We start from the raw sequence: 23,897 nt of genomic DNA, 5'->3' as shown, positions 1-23,897 counted from the left end.
AGGGGATCTGGCTTGTGAAACTACTACTGCGGAGAGAAACGTCCTAATTTTGAAATTTGTTTTTCATTAGACCATTCTTACGGCCAGAGGTGACACACAGACACATGTGTGATCTGATGTAAAAGAAATTTCTTTGTATAGACTGTTGCACAGAACTACCCAGTTGTGTCCCTTCGTGGTGGGGGAAAAGGGAGGAGAGGAAAGGTCTCTGGATTTTTCTCTAGAGTGCCTGAGACTTCTGTGGCTCCAGCCCCACCCCAGCCCAACACACAGCACACACTGCCACATCTCCCCTTAAACACGTCCACAACCCCACACAGGCCTGACGGTCCCACATGGCCCCCAGCGTGTCACCTGTCACCATCCACCCAGGGCATCTGCGTCCTGAACTGCTCACGCTTTGGGAGTCCTGGCTTCCCCGGGTGCATGTCAGACAGGAGTCAGCCTTCTGCCTAAGTGCAGGTGCAGATGTGCACACGGCCATGTTCTAAAGCGGCTGTCTCCAGTCTGATCAGGTCTCCCCCTGGCCCAGAGCCCTCTAGCCACCCGCATGGCCTGAGCAAAGGCCCCTCTGATTGCAGTCAGTGCTCACATCCCACCCCTCTCACTCTCCAGCACACAGTAGATGCTCAATAAACCATTGGCCAAACATTGAGGTCTGTGTTTAATCAGACAATATGCAAAGTATTTACAACCATTTCTGGATCCCCCCTCCCCCCAAGCCTGGGCCGTGAAATGCGGGACCCCCAGGCCCCGCCCAGAGTTGGGGGTCCCCTAGGCCTCTGCATAGTCATCTGAAATCTACAAAACACTGTTTATTTAAAAAAAAAAAAAACAGAACAGTATTAGGACACCTTATACAAAGGGCCCCGGGCAGCTGCAAGGGGGCTTGAGAGCGCACCGGGGTAAGCGAGCCCAGATTTGACTGGAACGGACAGCAGACTTGCGTCATAAACATGTATGAAAGGAAAAGTTGAAATTTCATAGGCAGGCACCGCGTGGCCTCCTTTCCCACTGGCAGGGCCTGGCTGGCTCGAGAACCCCTGGCAGCAGGAATGTTATTGCTATGATAGGGGGCTACGGGTGAAATGTACAACGTGTCTGGGGAACAGAGCAGGGGAGCGTTTTTACATGTTAAATATGGACACACATGGAGGAACACACACGTGCACACACACAACACACACACACATATAGGGGCCCTTGGCAAGATGCCCACAAACTGTCAGCCACCCCTTTTAAGATGGGCACACTGAGGCCCAGGGAGGAGCCACCACATACCCTAAGGCTAAACACCAGAGCTAGGGCCAGAGCGTCTCCGGACGCCCCAGACTGGGCTCACCAAGGGATGCCAGGCCACAGGGTCTGGAGCAGAGCGGTCGCAGAGGCCACAGACACTCAGGAAGGCAGACACTGCAGCCCAGAGAGGACACAGGGGCCACCCGAGGTCATACAGCCAGTCCCGGCGCCTGGCAGTGGACACTCATCCTCTCCCACCCCAGCATTAGGTACTCCTTTCCCTACTCGTGAGTTCAGAGGTGCCAATTTGGGGAGGAGAGCAGGCGCCAGGCATTGAAATGACACAGGACACACTGGGGGAAGGAAGACCAGGGGTTCCCTCCTGAGGCCAGGGCCTCCCAACCACTTGGACCTTCTATTCTGTTTGATTGCCTCCAGAGCCCGGGAGCTCACTCGCTCTCATGGCTGGCTAGCTCCAAGGATGAAAAAACACTCACATTCTGACTGACATCTACTTCCCGACACGTGCATCGTCACCCCTCATTCCTAGCTCCGCCCTCCGACCGCCTCCCCTCTCTCCCTGCACAACAGCCCCACAGGACTCTCTGTTATCTCTAACTCAGCCTCGGGCCCCTGGTCCCCTGGGCTGCCCCAGTCTGTCCATGATGCCTCCAAGGACAATCTTGGTGGTTCCTGAGGAAGACAGAGGGAGCACCGGGTTCCAAACCCACCTCAACCCTGAACTGCTCTGTGGTCTTGGGCAGGTCACATCCCCTCTCTGGACTGTTTCCCCACGGGTACTATGAGGACAAGGAACTGGTGATCTCTAAGGGTCCCCTGGGTCTAAGAACAGGATTTGAGGGGGATGCCCACCCTACCCACCACCATGAAGTCCAGCTGTGCCTCAGCCGCCCAGCCTGGGAGCCATGGCAGAGGGGTCTGGACTCAGCAGCTTCCACCAACAGGTGTGTCAGAAATGGACGGCAAGGGGCAGGGTGGCAGGCAGGCCGAGGGCCAGGGGCCCCGTCACTCCTCTTTGGAAAGGCTCTTCGGCCAGCTCCGGAGGCAGACCTAGGTGACATGGAAGCAGGAAAGAGCCAACGCGAGGAGCAGGTTGAGGCCGGGAGAGGGTGTCCTCAGCCCGTCCTTCTTCCCGCTTCCTCCTGCTGAGCCGCACAGAGATCCCGGAGGGAAGGTTGGGAGGACGCATGTGGCTGGAGCAGGAGCCAGGACGCAGTCACTGTGCCAGCCTTGGACCCTGTCCTCGGGGCTGCCCCAGGCCCCAAGCCCTTCCGTGCCACAAAAGAGGGAGGGGCCTCATCACTGGCAATTCAGCCCCCAGAGGGGATCAACGCGGGCAGGTGGAGGGAGGAAAGACCCTCCATCAGGGGCCGCCCAGCCCAGGATCCAAGCCGAGAAGCCAGTCTGGCCCTATAGCCTGCCCCCTATAGGTTCTCTCCAGGCTGGTACTGGGGCTCGGTGGACGTGAAGTAGTCTTCCAGGAAGGCCTGCAGGTACTCGAAGGTGGGCCGCTCCTCCGGCTCCTTCCGCCAGCACTGGCACATGAGGTCGTGCAGGGACTCGGGACACTCAGGCGGGCAGGGCATTCGGTAGCCCCGCTCCACCTGGTCCAGCACCTCACGGTTGACCATCCCTGTGCGAGGAGAGAGCCATGAGACTGGTTCCATGAGGAAAGTTGGGTGGGGGGAGGGTGATGAGGACAACAGAGGGCCTCCCGCCCAGGATCAGGGGATGTGACCATGGGTAAGTCCCCTCCCCAAGGCTGAGAGCCCTGACCAGAGAGCTCCTAAGATCAGATGCTCAACCTCTTTATTATATAGATGGGGAAACTGAGGCCTCGGAAGGAGTGTGGCTTGCCCAAGGTCACCAGGGCAAAGGGGTTCAGAGATCAAAGATGGGGCAGCCCTCTTACCAGGGTAGGGCACCCGTCCCTTTGTTGTGAGCTCCGTCAGCAGGATCCCAAAGGACCATACATCTGACTTGATGGTGAACCGGCCGTAGAGGGCCGCTTCGGGAGCTGTCCACTTGATGGGGAATTTGGCACCTGCCGGAGGGAGAAAGTTCAAGGGAGCCTCAGTAGAATGTCAGGACAGCGCTGCCGGGAGGTACCATTCTCATCCCCGACCGGACAGATGTAGAAACAGGCTCCGAGAAGGCCACACGGCCCTGACCCAGACCCTGCCCACCTTGCCGGGCCGTGTACTCATTGTCTTCGATGAGCCGAGCCAGCCCAAAGTCAGCCACTTTGCACACGAGGTTCTCTCCAACCAGGATGTTGGCAGCACGGAGGTCCCGGTGGACATAGTTCATCCGTTCCACGTAGGCCATGCCTGAGGCGATCTGCAGGCAGAACCCCAGGAACCGGGCTCAGGGACCACCCCAGCCCCCGCAGCACCCCCACCGGGTCACCCTCCCCTTCCCAGTCTTCTGGCTAGGGAAGTCAGCTTACAACAGACACCGTTGGCACAAAAAGCAGGACCAGCACTCGGAAGAAAGAGGAAACGCAGGACAAAGGGCAAGGGCAGAGGGGAAACACAGACAAGATCCAGCCGGGGAAGCAGGGCGATTGTGAGAAAGAGGCCCCAGAGGCCCCACAGCTACAGATGAGTGCCAGGCCCTGCCTGCTGTCCCGAGTCCCCTCTCTGAACCTGTTTTCTCATGTCAAATTGAGGGACAGCCATCCCTACCTCCCCTGGCTGGGATAAGGATTAATGAAGAAATGATTGTTGAGCACCACCTACAGCAAGCCAAGTACTAATGCATGTTTGTTGAGTGACTGAATAACCTTTCCAGAGAAGAAAACTGAGGCCTGAAGTCCCACAGCATGTCACTGACTTCTGGTACCTGGCGAAGGGCTCTTTTCTCCGCCCAGTAATAAATGTGGTGGGATCAGAGAGCGTGGGGGGGCGGTCAAGGCAGGCCGCCTGGAGGGGGCCCTCGAGAGGCTGGAAGCGGCTGAGCTAAGTGGGCCTGCGTGCTCCAGGGCCAAGGCCGTGGGAGGTGGGAGGGGCTGACTCACCTGAGCAGCCATGTCCACCAGCTGAGGCAGCCGCAGGTACTTGCCCGTCTCCCCCTTGAGAAAGTCCAGCAGACTCCCTGGACAGAGAGAAAGCAGCGCTAGCCCCCGCCCTGTCGTCCCGGAGCCAGGAAGCAGCGACTCCCAGATCCTGTCCACCTGGGCAGGCCAGCCTCGCTTTCAGCGGCACAGCAGAATTCACGCAAACCCATCTCTGAATGAGTCTCACTCAGCATCTGTCACTCAGAAGGCAAAGCAGGATGGGAAACAACCAAATGCCTCCCTCCGGGAGAAGAGAAACTGTGGTCAGTGCCTACAACCGACTACTACTACCCAGCGATAAAAAAGGGACAGACTGTGGATACGTGTGACAAGGACGAACTCTGACGTGAAAGATAGCATATGTGAAGTTCTAGAATAAACAAACCTAGGATGACAGAGAGCATGAGTTATTGCCTGGCTGTAGGGCTGGAGCGTACCGTCTGCACAGGACAACAAGGGGGCCTTCTGGGGTGATGGAGAGCTCCCGTAGCTCGACTGTGGTAAGGGCTACCCAGACTGTCCGTTTGTTAAAACTCACGGAACTGCACACTTAAAATGGTGTATTTTATCGTTTGTAAATTATGCCTCCAAAAAGCAAATTTTGAACAATTTAATTAATTTAAAAATTAAGTACAGGTCAAGCCAGGGCCTTGACCTAGAAGTGGCTCAGCTTGGAGGGCTGGAGGACTTCTCTTTCAGCTGCAGAATGGCAGGAAAACCAGCTAGCTGGGGGCGATAAGATGCATTGTGGGAAATCATTAAAAACAAAATGAAACGAGAAAGGCAACCCTTGGTTTGACTTTCCACTGACATGACAAGCTGGTTCTATTCCGTTCCACCTTTTAAAATGTATACTCTAGGGGCGCCTGGGTGGCTCAGATGGTTAAGCATCTGCCTTTGGCTCAGGTCATGATCTCCAGGTCCTGGGATCGAGCCCCACGTTGGGCTCCCAGCTCAGCGGGAAGTCTGCTTCTCTCTCCCTCTGTCTCTCTCCTTGCTTGTGCTCTTTCTGTCTCTCTCTCTCAAATGAATAAATAAAAATCTTTAAAAAATAAAATAAAAGGACACTCTAGATCTGGGGGGACGTGAAGCACGTCCCCTCCTGCCCAGCAAGGGGCTGCCCCTTGCATCTGTGTGCCAGTCGCTCGGGCCTCACCCTTGCTCATGTACTCCGTGACGATGTAGATAGGTTCCTCAGACACCACCGCATACAGCTGCACCAGCTTCTCGTGCCTCAGTTTCTTCATGACCTGGGCCTCCTGCAGGAAGGCCTCCGGAGACATCGTGCCTGGCTTCAGGGTTTTGATGGCCACCCTGGTGGTTCCATTCCAGGTCCCTGTGTGGGCAGGAGGGCAGGCTGCCTCAGGCAAGGCCCCCCAGTTCCCACTCAACAGGCACCCAGATCTGCCTGCCTGGGAACCAGTTTCGGCTCTGGCCTCCCGAGCCATATGACAAGTCCAGCCAAGGTCCAGACCCTCTCTGAGCCACGACAGGACACTCTGCAGGGGGCTATTACAAGGATTAAATGAGTCTCTGGTACACGCTCAAGAAACAGCAGCCACTGAGCTATTGTTGGGACTGCCATTATCAGGAGGAATGTCCCCAAAAGCAGCACATTCACCTAAGAGATGGAAGATCATGTCTCCAACTCAACCGCTCTCTCCCAAGTGACCACGTTCCTTCTGGACAGCACACGGAAGGTGAGTCAGGAGTTAGCTAATGAGCGGGGCTGGGGAGGGGGAAGCAGAGCTGGCCTCAGAACGAAGCCACCGCAAGGGAAGGCTGTCTCGAGCCATGCTCTCTAAAAAGTAAGGCCTGGAGCAGGCACACGAGGGCCTGGAGGTCAGACTGGCCAGGGTTTGACTCCCAACTCTGCCTCCTGACAGCAGTGAGACCGTGGGGCGGTCAGTTCCCTCCTCTGGAGCTGTTTTCTCGTCTGGAAAATGCAGACATTGTAGCGTCTCCCTGTGGGGCTGTTCGAGAATTAAGTGAAATTTTAGGCACTGGGCCCAGCCCACTGTGAGGGCTCCGTAAATAATAGCTACACTTGTCATTTGATTATTATCTGGGTTTTCAAACTGTGAGGCCATGGGGGAAGCCGTATGCTAGGCCAGTGTGTTGAATCCGAGTTCTTGTGCCAGCTGGACCTGAGGTCCTTTGATGAGTGGCGGGGCCCATTCCTCCCAGTCTCTGGGCCTCCACCTGCGGGCCGGGGCCCGGGCCTATCTCCAGGGCCCTCGCGGCACAGGACGTCTGGGGATCTGTACCTGGCCCTTCCTGAGTCTGCCTGCAGCATCCACGGCCAGTACCACACACGCAGGCCAGGAATGAGTTTTCACAGCCTCTGGAACATCCCTCACCCCTCTCCCCAGCTCAAAGCCGGCACCTCCCCTTTCCTGACTTGGCCTGACCTCCAGCCTGCAGGCCTTTGTCCCTGCAGAGAGCCCTCTCTGCTCTCCCCCAAAGGGAGGAACGTGGAGACAGTGATGCCAAGTGCACGCTGTGGTTTACAGGACAACACACGGAGCTTCCCGAGCAGAAGCCACAGGCTTACATCCGTCATGGCCGCCTCACACCAGCCTCCCTGCTCCCTCCGCGTCAGCAGGAACTGGGCACCAGAAGGGGGCCTGGGTTTCATCAGGGCTGCATGGTGTTTGTTTTCAAAGACAGTTTTGCCATTTCTCCAGGGTTAGACAGGAGATCGTTAACAGGCCCAGAACATGCCAGACCCTGGGCTTCCAAGCACTCGCTCTGCGAGCTGAGGCTTCTCTTCCCATGGCGAAGTGCTAACGTGTGGATGCACGCTGGGCCAGCACTCTCTCACACCCCGGGGTGGGGGGGGCTCTTATCCCTACCCCCATGTTACCCTGAGGAAGCCAGACTCAGAGCGGAGCCACCTGGCCCAGACCACACAACGTCTTCGGGGAATCGGGTGCCCAGCCCCAAGCAGCTCTTGGCGAACAGGTGCCGCAGAGGTGTGGGGGAGCACCATGTTTAAGATAGGGCCCACCGGTCAGCACGGGCGACTGAGACTCATGGTGGGGGAGCAGGGGGCAGGCCACAGGGGCCTCGAGCCGTCCCATGGGGTGGACATCTGCCTGGCTCTCCCATGGGGACATCAAAGCCCCCCCGAGGACGCCATGGTTTCCTCTGGGGGGCAGGGGCAAGGCCTTACCCATCCACACCTCTCCGAAACAGCCTTGGCCCAGCTTGACCTCCAGCCGCAGGGACTCCCGAGGGATCTCCCAGGCATCCTTGGCCAGGCCCTGAGTCTGGGGCTTGGACGTAGGGCACACAGTGGTGAGGCGGTGGCACAGACCGTCAGCATGTTCTGAAGACAGAGGCAGGGAGGTAGAGTTCAGGCAGGGCGTCTGCCCTGGGGCCTCCCTGCCCCACGGTATGACATACGCATGGTATGCACGCAGGCTCTGGGGGCACATGGGCTGCCCTCGAGGCCAGGCATCCACACCTGAGTGTCACACACCCTCATCTCACACAGGCCCACACTGCCTCACGCATCTGCTCACGGAGTTATTCACTCATTCATCCGTCAGACTTTAAAGGGCTGGTCACTTCAGGAGGAACCAAGGACACAGAGGGGGACAAGTCCAGTGGAATCCTGCCCTCAGGGAGCTCCCAGGGCAGGGGGAGCCCATCTTCCCTTCATTGCCTCCCAGGTCCACGACTGTGACAGAGGAGAGCAGTGTGTGCAACAGTAGATGGGCTGGATGGAGTCTTGGAAGGCTTCCCGGAGGAAGTGGTACCTGAGCCTGGAGCCACAGGAGAGTGAGTGGTTGACTAGGGACCACCACTCCAAGCAGAGGGCACACTGTCTCATGCACGTGCAAAGGCCCTGAGAGAGGAACAAGCCTCTGGGTTGCATGAACGGAAAGGAGACCAGAGGGGCTGCAGGAGAGTGAATGGGGGCAAGGGGCCCCAGGTAAGGCAGGGAGGCCAGCCAGGCTTACAGCAGCCAAGGCCTCAGAGGCCACATGGTGGGGGGTCTTTATCCTGAGATTCCCAGGTGATCTCTGGAAGGTTTTGCTGTCGGGGAACAGTGTTCAGAATGAACCGTGCAGTGATAGCCAAGGGGGCAGAGGGGTGGCAGCTGGTAGAGGGACATCAGGAGGCCCAGGTGGCACAGGTGGGGAGTAACTGGCGCTCTCAAGATAGGCCCGGGCACAGCCACACGCACACAGGCACCCACGGAGACCCGCCCACACGAGGACACACAGACGCTCGAGGCTTCAGTGCCCCCAGGGAGACCCTGAACACATGCCCACCGCTGAGACCTGCGCCCTCGCCTGGCTCCCGCCCCTGGCTCCCTCTGCCTGCCGCCTGCCTGCGCTCTCTCCTCTGCTATAGACTGGTCTAGCAGCCCCCTCCTCTCCCAGTAACCGGTTCAGACCGGTCCTAGGGCTGCGGAGACAAATGACAGCAGCCTAAGCCCCCCTCCCTTCCCTGCTCCCGTTGAAGCAGTGTCTTCCTCCCCAGCCAGCTGAAAAGGAGGAGAAAAGAGGAGGGTGGGCATGGTGGGGGGAGGGGACGGGGAGGAAAGAGGAGGAAAGAGGTGGGGGAGGAGCGGAGGGGGGAGGGAGAAAGAAAAAGGAGGGGCAGGAGAAGGAGCCCCATACTCTCAGGATAACAGAAGCCCCAGCCCTTGTGAGCCCAAAGCCCACCCCCAAACAAGGACTCGGGGAGGAGGGCAGAGCCCCGGCCTCACTGGAGTAGTAGGCCACCAGCTGCTGCAGACTGTTGAACTGGGTGCGGGACGTGATGTAGAAGCCGCCGCTGTCCAGCTTGCGGATCTTGTAGTGCTTCACGTTGAGGCCCTTGGCGTTGTCGAAATCAGACACGGAGAGGCAGTAGGCACCTGCAAGGCGGGGCCAGAGAGCGGCAGTGACCCCCACGCACCCCACCGTCACCTCCCACCCCTCCAGGCCACAGCCCTAAGTGCTGTTCTGTGCCTGCCCAACACAGGAGGACAGGGAGGCCAGTGCGGCAGCCCCAGCCCAGGGCAGAGCCAGGTCCGGTCTGCCCTATCTCTGAGCACCCAGCCCGGGGGCGGCCATCAAGGCGGGGCCCAGTGAGCCAAGGGGCCCCTGATCAGAGAACCTCCCCATGCACTCTTGGCCCTAGCAAGACCTCCGACCCTGAATGTATATCCCAACTGTGTGACCTGGACAAGTCGCGTGCCCACTCTGGGCCTCAGTTTCCTCCTCTGCACAACAGGGCGACTCCCAGGGATGCCGGGAAGATCTGAGACCACATGTAAGAGGAGCTGGCACATAGTAGGTGCTCAATAAATGTTTGCCGGGAGCCAGGAATGGCCCTATTGGCTGTGTTCCTCTGGCTTACCTGCTTTCCCTCTCACAAGAGCACTCTTTGTGCCCCACACCTTCCTGCAGACCCCGGGCCCAAGCTGGAGCGGGTGGTTAGCTGAGGCTGCGGCATGGGCAGAAGGCCACATGCTGGGTGTGGCCTACAGGCCACCAAGGCTAAGAGGGGCCAGCCCTGGTGGCCTCCTCCCTGCCTCTCTTGAGCCTGGAAAAGTTTTTGGCTGGAAAAGTTTCCTCCTGCCTAGCAGGCCTAGCTACAAGCCTCTGTTAACCCGAGACCAAGAAAGGCCTGGGGTCGAGGCTTCAACAGCCAGAGAAAGCCCACTTCAGAAGGTAGGGTAGAGCCCCCACAGCCCATGGCCCTCTGGACAGTGCTCAGGTGTGGGTTACAATCTCCAGTGTAAAGAAGGGGAAATTGAGACCCAGAGAGGGAAAGCAGCTAGCCTCAGGTCACCCAGTAAGTCAGGCACACAAGACTGTAATCAGGTCTCTAGCTCCTGCATCGGGCAACCACAACTAACAGATGGCCCAGGCCACGTACACGTAGACACCTGTGGCCTGAGCCGAGAGCCAGGCCCAGCCCACATCTGTCTCTGCACACTAGGGCATGCCCCCACCCAGTGGCCCCATGCTCACACAGGGACACACTCCCCAGGCCCCCAGGCACAAAGACAAACCCACAACGATACACTCCCACACAGCAGCACCCAGACAACTCCCCCTCCACGTGCACACACACGCCCGGACTCACACACACACCTGCACGGCCGTGCAACTGCTCATAAATGCACACACATGACACGGAAGCTCTGTTCCCCACCTCCCGCTGAACCCCAGGCCCACGGGACGTGGCCCGGCTTCGTTCCCATGCTGCTGGGTCACCGCAACCCACTTGCAGAGGGGCCAGAGAGAAAGGGGGTGACCTGCGTTCTCTGGCTGGGGTGGGACAGAAAAGGAACAGGGACCAGGGCTGCTGGGGAAGGGCAAAGCTGGCTCCTAGCACCCAGTCCAGCTCTAGAAGCCCCTGGAGAGGGAGACAAAGAGGGGCCTACTTCATCAGCACCCACCCTGGAAACAAGTCTTTTGCCGTGTGACCCTCAGGCCTTCCAGCAGCCTGTGCCCATGCCTCCTCTGAGGAAACTGAAGCCAGAGGGGGTAAGCGTCATCGTCTGCTGCATCTCTGGCCACCCCAGATAGCTCAGTGCTCCTCAGATGCAGCTCCCTGCCTCTGATCCTACCACTTTCTCCACCTGGAGGGCTCTTCCTACCCCACTCCAGGTACCAAACTCCTATTCACTCCACAATACCCAGCTCAAACAACCCACAAAAGACTCCATTCCCTCTGGCCCGCGGGAGGGCTCCTACCTTTCGTGGTCTCACTTTCTCGCACTAGGAAGGTCCCTCTCGGGTTCTCCGCATTGAGCAGTAACCGTTCCGACTCCCGTCTGGTGATCTTGCCAAAGTACCACCTGGGGCAGGAGGAAGGAGGGTGGTGTTGGTGATCTAGGCTTCCACCCACCCACCGTGCCTCTCTCTAGGATGTGGCTGGGGCCCTAGGCAGCCAGACCACCCACTCCAGCCCAGGAGAGAAGCTCCCAACCAGCAGTGGGGGGGAGACCAGGTGGCATACTCACTCCTCGGCCTGGATAGAGTCGGAGGGCGCCACATAGTTGCTAGGGATGTAACCCGTCTGTCCCGTGCTGAGCGAGTGGGCCAGCCACCAGTCACCCTCTCTAAGGAGGGGGAGAGGGAAGGAGCAAAGGAGAAGGAGCCATCAGTGGTGGGCCCCGATGCTGCAATCTTCACAGGTGCTGTGCTGGGGGTCCCCAAGGCCAAGTGAGGCGCTGGGAGCTGTGGGGCCAGCTTGAGTCCTCGTGCTGCCAGGCCAAGCTGGCCTGGGATTCTTTCTCTCCCCAGCCCAGATGCCTCTTGGCCCAAGCTGACTCAGACGGACTTTGTCCAGGACTGTGGCAGGACTGACCTGGGTCAGCCTGAGACCTAAATTCACAGGGGCAGAGTCCTGGGATGGGAAGTAACCTGCTTCCCTTCAGATAGACCAAGCCGTCTCCAGATGCCAAGAGCTGTCTCAGGAAGGAGGGAGGGAGCTCCCTGTCTCTGGGAAGCAAGCAAGTTGTAACAGGAGAGATGATTCCTACCTAAGATAGATGTCAAGTCAGATCTTCAAAGCCTCCCCAAGCCCTGAGATTTGGAAGCGGGTGAGACCTGGGTGGAGGTAGGGGGTAGCCCTCTGGAGGCTTGGTGACAATCCAGGCACTAACCCTGCCAACTAGAGCAATGCTTGCCTTTGTCACAAACCACTGGTCATCCCTAAGGGACTCCTCAGCTGAAAACTACGGGCCTCCTTCTGCAGCCTACCCATCTACAGGGGAAACTGAGGCCAAAGGGGGCTGGGACTTGCCCAGAGTCACACAGAGTCATGTCAGAGGGGCTGAGGTGGCAGAGTCCCAATGCCCAGGGCACTTCTACACTAACTGCCCCATGAGGAGGAGATGGGGACAGGGGCAGAGGAGCTCCCCGCACGGTCGGGTCCCCTGGGCCTGGGTGGGAGCGGGGAGGGGGCAAAGTACCTTTGCAGCCATCTGAATGTGAACCAGGTCTGGCTGGAGCGGGGGTCCAGAGACACAGAGGAGAGAGGAGAAAGCGAGAGCCCAACAGGAAAGAAGAGGCAGAGATGGGGGTGGTGAGAGAGAGAGGCAGAAAGAGCAAGGAAGAGAGCAGGAGAGCAGGCGGTGCTGGGGACCAGGGACAAGGCGGGGCAGCCACAGAGGCCTCACATCCAAAGCAACCAAAGGGGACAGGGACGGGTCCAGGGGGAGTGAGGGGAGGCCAATGCGAAAGGCTGCCTGGGAAATAGGGCTCAGACCCTTCCATTCCCACCGTGCAGATGGGAAGACAGGCCAGAGAAGCAAAGGCCTCTGCTCAAGGTCACACAGCCAGGCCCAGGATCCTGACTCCCAGATCAGAAGGAATCTTCCTCCACAGGGTGCAGTGGGGCCTGAGAGCTTGCAGAGCTTCTCGCTCCAAGGCTGCCTTTGGACCTCACCACGACCACGACCCTGAGAAGACACAGAGCACGCAGGGTATGCTCCCCCTTCCTCACTGCCAGGGCCCGGAGAAAGAGGCCCTTGCCCACAGTTGCACAGTCTGAACTCGAACCCGGATCCCTGGCTCCTGGTTCTTCTGAGCTGCCTCTGACATATTCTTCAGCCCATTTTGAAGATAGCGAAGTTGAAGCAAGGAGAAAACAGACGGGGAGAGCTCTCCAAAGACTGGTCAGAGTACAGGTGAGCACCCAGACCTGGGGGCTCAGTGGGGTGGGTCAAGGCTGAAGCAGAGGGTATAGAGTACCTTCTGGACAGCAAAGGGAGCATGACTGGGGCTGTGAGGAACGCTCAGCCGTGCAATTGCTGCACGCACGCTCAGGCAGGGGTACAGGCTCACATGGGGGTCTCTGCTGGAGAGGGAAGGCTCTGGAGTAAGGCGGCAAGGCCAACCCTCAGGGAAGGCCCTTGGAAGCCCAGGACCACCATCCATCTCCCTGTTGTGCAAATACCCAGGGGTGTCCACATCTGTCTGTCCCATGTGATCCTCAAGGCCACCCTGTGAGGAAGGCAGGCCTCAGCCCCCAGATGAGGAAACTGTGGCTCAGAGGGACAGCCCAAAGTCACAAGCACCCAGGCTGGAGTAACCTAGTACTTTCTTTGTAGGGAAACTGGGGCACAGAGTTGGGCAAAGACTTACCGAAAACTACAAAGCAAGAACTCAAGTCACAGGGAACAATTGAGATCTTCCAGTCAAAGCCTTCATTTCACCAATGGGAAAATAAGCCACAGAGAGGGCGGTGATTTGCCAAAAGCCATACAGCAAATCAATGGCAGGGCAAGGGTAAGAACCAGGGCCCGAGTGCCCACAGCCAGACACAGCAGGCCCCCTGGACCCCTGCAGCTTCCCCAGGTCACTCAGAGGCTCAGAGACCCTCAGGAGAGCCAGGGGAAGCTAGAGGAGGAGGCAGCAGGGCTGGGGGCAGGAGACTGGGCCAAGGTCTAGGTCAGAGGCTACAAAACGAGACAGATTGACAAAGCCAGAGTCTGCAAACTAGCCGGCCTCTGGGGAGCCTCCAGCCACGCATTCAGAGTAGAAGGCCGGCAAGGAGCAATGTGCCCAGAGGCCAGCCAAGCAGGGCCCCAGAATTAAGGGGGGGGGCGGTGTTCAGCCCTGCTGACATTACCCAGACTTCAGCCAGCAGATCTTCCAGCTCCCTGACATCAGCCCATATATGAGTCTGGGGTTTCAAGTCCAGGTTTGGGGTTTTATTTAGTTCACAAGGCAGGGATGAGGTGCACCACAATCTCACAATGGACCCAAGATCCAACTCTGACCTGGCCCGAGCGTGAGAGGGGTCTAAGAGCTGGAGCTGCAAGACTCAGACCACCCTGGGCACCATCCCACTCACCACCTGCAGGCTACGTGACCTTGGCCCTGCCTCCGTTTCCTCACCTGTAGGATGGGGATACTCACGCCTCCCTCCAAGGATATAAAATACCAGCACAGGGCCTGGCACATAGTAGGGGCTCAATGTGCACGAGCTGTTAGCATCTTGATTTGGCTTAAAAAGAAAAACAATTAAATCTGTGTCTCTATGGCGCCCCTCCCCACTCTCCAACATGTTTTTAAAAACCAAAGCAGCAAAATTAATTAAATAAGTAAACAAATAAAAACCAAAGCAGCTCAGTCCCAGTCTCCAGTAAGGATTTGCTGTGTAACTTTGGGCAAGTACCCTACCTTCTCTGGGTTTTAATTTCCTCGTCTATAAAAAGGAAGTAATATTCACAGAATCTCCCTTGCAGGCATTGTGTATAAATCAGTCAGCAGCAAGCTGGGCGTAGGGTCAATGAAGATAATTACTGTGACGGTCATCTAGGCCCACCTGCGAAATGGAGCTGTCAAGCCACATCTTCCTAGGTCAGTCAGTGGTCTAGCAGGCTCTAATCTGCCCTGGGTAGCTGCCAAGGGCGGGGCGGTCCCACATGAGGGGCCCCACACCAGGGGCCCCACAGCTTCCCAGATGGGTCCAGTCAGGCGGGGACACCAACCTAAGCCCAGACTTGGAAGTAATCAGGCTGAGCAGATTTACCACATCTAGCACCTTCCCCGGGGCTCTGGTCCTTATCAGATGGACGTGAAGAAGGGAAGGAAGGAAGCGAATTGCACACATTCCCTGCCCTACCCCTCGCCCTCCCACATGTGGCCAGAGAAAAAGCACTGGGCTGGGAGTCCTCGAGCTACAATTTTACATCCCAACTGCTGTTCACTAGCTGTGTGACCTCAGACAACTGACCTTACCTCTCTGAGCCTAGGATCCTCTTTTTGGACCCTAATCCTTCAGCCGGCCAGGCTGGCATGTGGATCGGGGTTTTGGCAGCTTGAGAACCTGGGAAGTTACTCCAGTTTGAGCACTTATATTTAACTCGCTTGGGTTGTTGGGACCGGTCAGATAAGCACTTTGGGGATTTCAGGCAAGCTAGGGCTCCCTGAGGCCTGGGCACATGGTTAGTGGGGGGACAGCAGGCAGAGGCCAGGGCAGGTTGTGTGAGGAGGGTAAAAAGGTATCCCTTGCCCCATGATGGGAAGTGGAACTGGAGTGCCCAGAACGAGGGGGGAGACATCAGTGCCTGCCAGATGGCTCCCCCAAAGAAGTTGCTGGAATCTGTGTGGGAGGAAAGGGCAGTTTGGGGAACAACCCAGAGTCAGACCCAGAAGGGCCACGACTCCTAGAGACTCAGACACCAGGGCTAGGGGCTTGGGACAGTCGGACCTCAGACCCCAGTGGACCTCCTCAGACCCAGGCCACACGGCACACGGGATTCTGGGACCCAGGGCCGTTTGGCATGAAGATTCAGGGAGCAGGGTCTCAGGCCAGCTACTGTGATGACCCAGACCCAGTGAGCCCTGGCCAAACCCTATCGACAGATGGGCTGGTCCTTAAGCTCTCCGTGTCCCTGACACCCAGCCCAGCCACCAGCCGGCCTCAGAAAGTCCCTCACTCAGACCGGGCTGGGGCTGGCGGTGGGGGCGGGAGGGATAAATCATGGGCCCTGAGCAGTAACGGGAGAAGGACATGAAGGGCAGTCCCTGGGTGGCTATGAGGCCTGAACACCTCAAATTTGGGTGGCCCATCTGTCACTAAGTGCCCCCAGCCCCCCATCCCTCCCCTTCCTCTGGTGCCCCAACTCCATCACCACCTCACTTCTCAGGCAAAGGGGTGGCGGAGCATTGTGATGGAGGAAGGGCTCCCGGTCCCCTCTCCAGTCATGGCGCCTCACTGCTATCCAAGGGCTTCCCATGGACAGGGCTCGACCACTTGCAGCCCCAGTCCTGGCCCAACACCCTCAGCCCTACTTGGAAAGTGGGAAGAGGGGAGAGGAGGGGCCGGACAAAGGACAGGGGACAGGGGAGGACAGCCCTCCGGCTCTAGGTGTAAGGGGCAGAACCAAAGTTTCCAGAGCCTTCCCTCCACCATATGGTGTTTGCTCACGCAGTGACCCTGCCTGAGGTGCCCTTCCCATCACCACTGGTAGAGATTCCCCTGAAACAGCCTCCCCTGCAGGGGCCCTTTCCTCCCCCTGGCTCGTCAGGGCCCCTGTGGAGCCCCTCCTGCAAGGGCCGTGGGTAGGAGGGCCTGCCCACCCCTCCCAGCTCTGCCACCACCAGCTGTATGACCTTGAACAAGTCACCTCACCTCCCGGGGCCTCAGTTTCCTCCTGTGCAAACTAAAGCAAATCAGAGTTCCCCCTCCCAGGGCTCTGGTGCCATATAAATAGGGCGCCCCCACGAGACCAGGCTGGCACGTGGAGCACAGGAAACGGGGGCCGATTACTAGTCGTTCATCTTGCTGGGAGGCAGCCCCCGCCGTGCTGATTAACAGGTGATACGGGGACCCACGAAGGTGGCAGCCCCGAGAGCAGCCCTTCTGGAGCTCCAGGTGTGGGGGAGGCAGATGCAAACCGCTGGAACCACCAGGGCACTGAGGGGCCCCAGGACTCTGACACGGAGGGGGCGGAAAGATGGGGAGAGAGCTGCTGCCCGAGTTCCCATCCCGGCTTTGCCACCTGCTAGCTGTGTGACCTTGGTCAAGGGCCTTCACATCTCTGAGCCTCAGGTTCCTCACTTGCAAAATGGAGACAGCCCCTCCCCCGTCACCAGAGCCCTGGCAGGATCGCATCGAGGAGTAAATACAAGGACATGGGTAGAAACGCCTGGCACAGCACCTGGCACCTCTTTTCCCTTTTGCCTCACAGTGAAGGCCGTCCTGAGCTGGATCGTGAGGGATGAATAGGAGTTTGCCAGGCAGAGACGGGAGAAAGGTGTTTCAGGCAGAGGGAACACACAGCATGCGCAAGGGCAGGGAGGCATGAACGAGCAAGACACACTTGGAGCTGGTGATGTCCAACCTTCGCCAGGCCTTTGAGGACACCCAAGGACCACTTCTACTCTATCCCCAGCACCTTCTGGCCTTTCCACAGCCCTGAGGACACCCCGGCCCCTCCAGCCCTGCACCCTCCCGCAAGCTGCCCCTCTGAGAGGCACCGCCTTCCACCACTTCCACCGGCCACAGTCTTCCTTCGAGGACTTGTTGAACCTTCCAGTCCCTGTAGTCCCCACCAGAGGGGAGCACACAGCACGGACCACATGCCCGAGCAGGCCCTGGCCCTGCCCTCTGCCTGCCACTGGGTCTGGACTGGAGCTGGGCCCCCGCCACGCTGGCTTGGTGAAGGCCCCTTCCCCACCCAGGCCTCACTGGGCCAGCACCGGACCCTGCGTGCAGCTGGTACTCAGCATAGGCTGACCAGTCAGGATGGAGAGTGGGCGGGTTAGCAGGAAGGTGGGTGGGGAGGAGGCATGACATGGTGAGTGAGGAGGGGGATGGTAGGGCCCTCCCCAACCTCAGCCCAGGGTTAAGGTCAGGACCTAGTCACACTGGTTGGGGGTAGGGCCTCTGCTGGGGAAGCTGGAGGGGGGCAGCCAAGGAAGCCAGGATCCACAGGCAGGGACATGCAGTGGGGGCACATGCAGACAGCAGCCCACCCCCCCCTTAACCAGAGAAGCCCCCCGACCCCAGCCCGCCACCTATGAAGTACGTACACACCTGACATCCACCTTCCTCCTAAGGGCCAGCGAGAGAGAAGCAGAGAGAGGGAGAAGCTGAGAGGGGGCTGGAGGGAGCAAGCAGGAGCCAGGAATTGGGGGGAGTCCAACTGAGGTGAGGGGGTACAGCAGGCCCCGCCAAGGGCAGGAATGCAGCAGATGCTGAGCTCTGCCCCGCCCTCTGCTGGCAGTGCCTGCAGGAGTAACCCCCTGGCCCACTGTGACGCTCCCCACCCCTCACCCCAGGGCATATGGCCCAAAACCTGCACCCACCCCCCATGACAGGCATTGCACCCCACCCCAGTACACTCCTGACAGGGAAAGGAGAGGAAAACAGGAGAGGAAGGACCCCCACCCCATGGCTAGAGCCCTACCCACCCCTCACTAGTTCATTCCCCCCTGCCCCTGCTCTCCTGCCCACAGGGGCCCCAGAGCCAGCTTGGCCCTAGGATGTCCCATCCCAAGGCTGAAGTCTCTGGGGGTGACCCACATGTGCACACCCCATCCCACCATCTCATCCCCATGCCCAGTCATAACCCCCCTCACACAGAGTGCCCAGTATGGGTCCTCCACCCGCTCCCATTTGGGCCCCACCCCCTGCAGCTAGAGCTCAGCCAGCTGCCCAGGCCCTCCAACCCCAGGTCCCTAAAGAGGGCACCTCTGCGGGCACAGCCTCCAGCTTCAGGCCCTGTTTTCTGCAGTCCTGGGTCCTAGGCTCGGTCCTGCCCTGACCATATGCCCCTCTGTGAGGTCTGGGATGCCGTATTCTATTGAGTTACTGAGCCCGGATCCCTACCCTGGGAGCCCTGACCACCACCACCGGTCTCATCTCCCATAGGCCCAGGACGGTTCCCTGGACCTCAGCCAGCCTTGGCACTAGCCATGCCTGCTGCCCATCGCACTGCCCCTCGCTCTGGGACGCTCAGAAGTGGCTCTGGCCCAAGACCAGGTCCAGAGGCCAGGGTCCCCAGGGAAGATGGGAAAGGGGGTCACTCACGTGTTGTTGACAATCTGGAGCCGCTCCCCTTTCTTGAAGGACAGGTCGGTCTCTGTCCGAGACTCATAGTCGTAGAGGGCCACAAAGGTGGTCACTCCACCTGCAGAGAGGGGTGGGATGTGTCAGAATGGCTAGGGCCACAGTCCCAAAGAGGGGTGGATGGGAGGGTTTCCCGCCACCTTCAAAGCCCAGCCCAGAGGCGAGGTCGCCTTTGCAGGGGGTGGGCCCGCAGCGTGCCCGCCTGTGTGCGTGTGTCTGGGCAGCCCTGTGAGGGTGCTCAGGAGGCACGTACATCTCTTCACATGTGAATGTGCCCACTGGGCTGTGATCCTGCGTGTCAGCTTCGGGCAGGTGCCTGTCTTCCCCGCGGACCCAGGAGCCCCCAGTAACAGGCATCTGTGTGTTGTTCCCAGAGCCCGGCACATAGCAGGTGCTCAAGAAGCAACCGTGGGTGAATGAACCAGTGAATGAAGGCCTCTGCGCCTGGTTGGGTGGTCCTGTTTCTCTCTGTGTGACTGGGTGCCTTGATGTATCTGGGGAGATGTTGGCTCTGTTCCCTCAAAGAGGCCCCTCTGTCCCCCATTTTAACCACAACCTTCCGCCCACACCCCCAAGGCCCCTCCCTGCCCTTTGTGTTCCTTCCCAGCGGCCCCACCTTCGAACACCCTACACATTTTTCAAGCCTTGCTCTGTTTTTCTCCCCCATACTCTGCATACGGCTGTGTCCCCAGCGCACAGAAGGGGCACCACGAATGAATGGATGTGCTTGTGGGTCTGTTTGTCTCACTTGGGGATGCGTCTGTGTCTAAGGCGTCCACGAGTGTTCCTGTGTCTCTGTGTGTTCTCACTGCACGCGTGTGCATCCATGAGCCTCTGGGTATTGTGACGGTGCTGCTAGCCGAGCCTGTGTCTGTACCCTGTGTGTGTCTTTGAGGGGCTTCTGATTGCCCGTGTGCGTGTCTTAATCTGGGAGTATGAGGTTATTGGTGCATGTGTGTTTGTATTTGCATACATCTGCATAGTCGTGGGTCTGTGCCCATCCACGGGTCCCTAAGCAGGTCTCTATGTACATGGCGTGTCTATGAGTATCTCTGATGGTGTCTCCAGCTCAGCTTGTTTAAGCGTCTGCATAGGTATCTTAGGACTTGTTCACTGTGTGTGCGGTTCTTTGTGTGGCTCTAGGACCACATCCGAATCTTTCACTAAGCTTCCCTTGCCTGGGGATGCCATACCCCCGCAGCACCAGCAGAGGGCGCAGGGGCGCATCACGGCATTGGACCGGGCCCCTGAGGACCGAAAACTCCTTCCTAACCTCCCTTGGCCCCTCTGCCACCCAAGGCCTCCTGACCTGACCCATCTCTGGGCGGACCAGAGCAAAAAGCAAAGCCTCAGACCCGGTCCCCATGCTGCCCTGAGCAAACAGCCCCCTGACGCTCTGGCCTCTGTTCCCCACTACAGTCCCGTATCTCTCTAGACCCTTTTATGCACCACTTGGGATTCACCCTCAAAGGCAATGGATGTGCACCGCACTTTCCAGTTTATAAAGCTCTTCCCCACCCACAGCCTCCAGGAAACTCCCAACAGTCCCCAAACCCAAGAAACCCACAGACTCTTCCCTTTCAGTGAGAGAAGCAGCAGCCTGGGGAAGCCCGGCCTGCAGGCACCCACACTCCCAAGGCCCACTGACCAGCCAGCGGCCCCGCCCTCTGTGGGGAGGTGACTGTGTCTGACGAGTTGAAGCCCCCGAACAGCTTGGGCTCGGCAGCTGCGGAGGGGAAGGCCGTACTAGGGCCTCGGTGGCCATCAGCAGAGGCTGGCTTGCTGGGTGTCTGTGAGGTGGGGAAGGCACCCCCGCCGCCACCGTGGGTGTTCTCAGCGGGCTCCAGGCTGCGGCGCCGTTGGCTGGCATCCTTGGGCTTGCTCTTGTTGCTGCCCATGGTCCTGGCTGGAGAGGAGAAAGCACCCTGGGGTGAAGGACTGCTGGGCCAGGGCCCTTCAGACACTCTCCACTCCCCCACCCATTCTACAGATGAGGACACTGAGGCCCAAAGAAGGGTACTAGCCTCTTTGGGTAAGTCAGACTTTCAGAACCTCAGTTTCTTATTCTGTAAAGTAGGGATAATGATGGAACCCATAAATGGCTTCCTTGGTACAGGGCCAAACACAGAAGAAATGACTCACAATCAGAAGCCCTAACCTCCCCCACCTCCCCCTGAGTCAGTTTCTGTCCATCATGGGCAGGGACAGTATCTGAGTCATGTCTATATCCCAGGCACCCAACACATAGGAGAGGGCTCACTGAGGGTTTGCTGAGCAAATACATGATTGACTGAAATGGTCTCACACCAGGGTGAAAGGTGCTAAAAGTTGCAACCAAGGCAGGGATACAGCAGGAGGCTGCAAGAAGAAGAGATGTCTGGGAGCTCACCCCAGCCACAGGGTCTTTGCACATACTATTCCCTCTGCCTGAATGCTGTTCCCTGACAACTTCACCAGAATAACTCATGCTTCCTTCAGTTCTCAGCTCAAAAGCCACCTCCTTGGGAAATGTTCACCAAATCCTTTCTGGTCTAAGTCCCCCTGACTTCTGTACCTCTCCTTGATAACACACGGCTCAGAAAAAAGCAAATTAAAAACTCACCAGTGATGCCCACCACCCTGCCACCCCCTCTTGCCTCCTGCCTCCCAATCCACAGATCCTGGTTGGCCCCAGCTCCCAGTGAGCCTGGCCAGGGTCTTCCCACCCATCATGGCCACCCCTCCCTAATCCCTCATCTTGGCAGCCCTGACGGGTCATCACCTCACCTGGTGGAAGGCAGGGGCTGTCCCAGAGGATCTGGGAAGCAGCCTGAGGTCTCAGCACGAACACCAGGTGTGGAGTCAGGGGTCTTGGACTAGAGGCCCTGCTCCACTTCTCCCCGCTATGTGACCCTAAGCAACTCACTTCCCCTCTTTGGGCCTCAACGTCTTCATCTGCAAAACAAGGATAAAGCAGACTTCTCAGGGCTGTTGTATGGATATGATTAGAAAGAGAAATCGCCATGGCTCTGACTCTTGGGTCACCATTTATCAGGCTCTGACCCCGAAAGTTCCCATGCTAAGAGCTTCTCAGACCTTCCCTTCCTTCAACCCTCCCAAAGCATGTTATGAGCATGAGCAAGGCAGGGTATGACATGGTGGTGCAGGGCGGGCTCTGGAGACAGACTCCCCGAACTCAGATCACACCTTTACCCCTAATCGGCTATGCGACCTCAGGCAAATGACTTAACCTCTCTGTGCCCTATTTCTTCATCTGGAAATGATGGGGTCATCAGGGTCCCTGGTAAGTGAACAAGGCAAGTATGTTCCTGCTGGGAACATGGCAGGTCATCCTAGCACATCAGCTGTGTGGTTCTGGACATACTGGCAAGGTGGGTTTGGAATATTCTCCAGGGAATGCTGGAAGCCCTGGACTCAGTCCAGAATCTCTTCTGGGAACCCATGGATGGGAAAAAGTGCTCCTGACCGGTTGGCTTAGGCAAGACTAATGGCCCTGAGCACCAAGCCCAGCTCTGCAAGCTCTCCTCCCTACGGGAAGCTTAGCCACTTCCTGCACCCCCTGGGCCTCAGGCTGACAGGCTGCACCATGTGGGCATGCATGCATGCTCCCTGGGGACCATCCAGCTCAGAGGATGTGGGGCTGGGGAGGCCCTGAGGAGACCTGCTCAACACCCCCAAGGGATCCCCAGGGCCTCCTGAGGGACAGGCCAACAGGCCTGGGGACAAAGAAGACTAATTTCTATGGCAATCCAATCCACTCGGGTCATATCAGCACTCACGCAGTCGGTGTCCCGTGGGTCCTACTGACCCAGTTACTCGCAGCCCCAGGCTTGATGGAGGCTGGGCCCCAACCACTGCACCCCCTACCCAATGGCTCCATTCACAGCACTGACTGTGCAGCAGGTGTTATGCCAGTCCACAGAGGGACACAGAGATGAACTGGCCAGGCCTTGTGTCCAAGGACACATGCTCTAGCAGGACACTTGTTGGTGGGACTTTCAGAGGAAATAAAAACTATAAAAAAAATATTTTTTAAGTATAGTTTTCAAAATTTTTTAAATGGAGAACTTTCTAGGAGCCTGAACTTTCTTTAGAATGAACTAAATGATAAAGGGTGTGCACCCTGTCACTGGAGGTAATCAAGGAAAGAGAAAGAGTCATTGGTTGGTGTGCTGTAGAGAAAGAGGAAGAGCCAGGCCTGGACCTTGAGTACCCTCCCAGCACCTAGAAAATGCATGTGCCCTCTTGGGAGGGGGTGAGGGGAAAAAGACAGTTCCTGGTCCCAACCTCTTACATTGACCAAGACCACTCCCAGCAGGGCACTCAGAAAAAGTACATCCAGGTAAGGTGGCCTGTTCTCCGGTTGCAATGTTTGTCGGTTTGTGAGGTTTCTGTTCTGTTTGTTTTGTTGGTCTTTGTGGTTAAATCTGATTATACAAGTAACACGTGTTTGTGGAGAGGCAGGCGTGTGGAGGTTAAGAGCTAGAGTATTAGGGTGTTTGAATCCCAGCCCTGCCACCCCAGCGTGGGACCCTGTGCCTCAGTTTCCTCCTCTGTCAGTCGGGGAGAACAGCACTGCCCATGTCACAGGGCTGCTGGGAGAATCAGTGAGGAAGGCACATGGAACACGCTCAGGACGGAGCAGCACATTGCTGGCCCTGCCCCGGGAAGACCAGCAGCTGGGCGTCCTGGGTTTGTATGACTGTAAACAAAGCAGGGATCCATCTAGTGCCCTTGACCAAGCTCTCTGAAGGCAGGACTGGGTCATACCCACCTCCACCTCCCCAGGGGCCAGGACAGGCCTGGCATCTACCAACAGCTCTGGAAATATCTGCAGAATAGACAAAAGACTAAATGAGCACAGACACGATTTGCATCCTGCTTTGTTCCTACAACGCCATGCCTCCTTGTATCAAGTATCAAGGATCATTCCTGGCTATTCAAGAAGCTCCAGGGCCCTGACAAGGTTTGCAAATACTCACTCGTCAAATTCTCACGATAACCTAGAAGGTAGATACTAGTAGTGTTCCTGTTTCAC

General features: G+C 57.9%; 1 protein-coding gene across 3 annotated transcripts in view; it reads right to left on the bottom strand.

The window, feature by feature from the left end:
* Positions 1 to 651: 651 nt before the first annotated feature.
* The window catches only part of SRC (SRC proto-oncogene, non-receptor tyrosine kinase), a 52,139-nt gene continuing 28,893 nt past the window's right edge, over positions 652 to 23,897 (bottom strand). For 2 of the 3 annotated variants that reach the window (XM_040638295.1, XM_040638294.1), the window contains exons 3-14: positions 21,626 to 21,793; positions 20,508 to 20,765; positions 18,821 to 18,920; positions 11,292 to 11,390; positions 11,023 to 11,126; positions 9,042 to 9,191; positions 7,494 to 7,649; positions 5,475 to 5,654; positions 4,280 to 4,356; positions 3,447 to 3,600; positions 3,173 to 3,304; positions 652 to 2,893 (exon numbers count right to left, since the gene is read on the bottom strand). In XM_040638295.1, coding sequence (XP_040494229.1) covers positions 2,685 to 2,893; positions 3,173 to 3,304; positions 3,447 to 3,600; positions 4,280 to 4,356; positions 5,475 to 5,654; positions 7,494 to 7,649; positions 9,042 to 9,191; positions 11,023 to 11,126; positions 11,292 to 11,390; positions 18,821 to 18,920; positions 20,508 to 20,757 — 1,611 coding nt within the window. In that variant the 5' untranslated portion in view covers positions 20,758 to 20,765; positions 21,626 to 21,793 and the 3' untranslated portion in view covers positions 652 to 2,684. The remainder of the gene's footprint in view (positions 2,894 to 3,172; positions 3,305 to 3,446; positions 3,601 to 4,279; positions 4,357 to 5,474; positions 5,655 to 7,493; positions 7,650 to 9,041; positions 9,192 to 11,022; positions 11,127 to 11,291; positions 11,391 to 18,820; positions 18,921 to 20,507; positions 20,766 to 21,625; positions 21,794 to 23,897) is intronic. The other variant, XM_040638297.1, reaches the window with a different exon arrangement.

This window comes from Ursus maritimus, unplaced genomic scaffold, assembly GCF_017311325.1.
Source record: "Ursus maritimus isolate PB19 unplaced genomic scaffold, ASM1731132v1 scaffold_22, whole genome shotgun sequence".
NCBI classification, from domain to species: domain Eukaryota; kingdom Metazoa; phylum Chordata; class Mammalia; order Carnivora; family Ursidae; genus Ursus; species Ursus maritimus.
The sequence above is the reverse complement of the archived record's forward strand: the minus strand, read 5'-3'. Positions and strand labels throughout refer to the sequence as shown.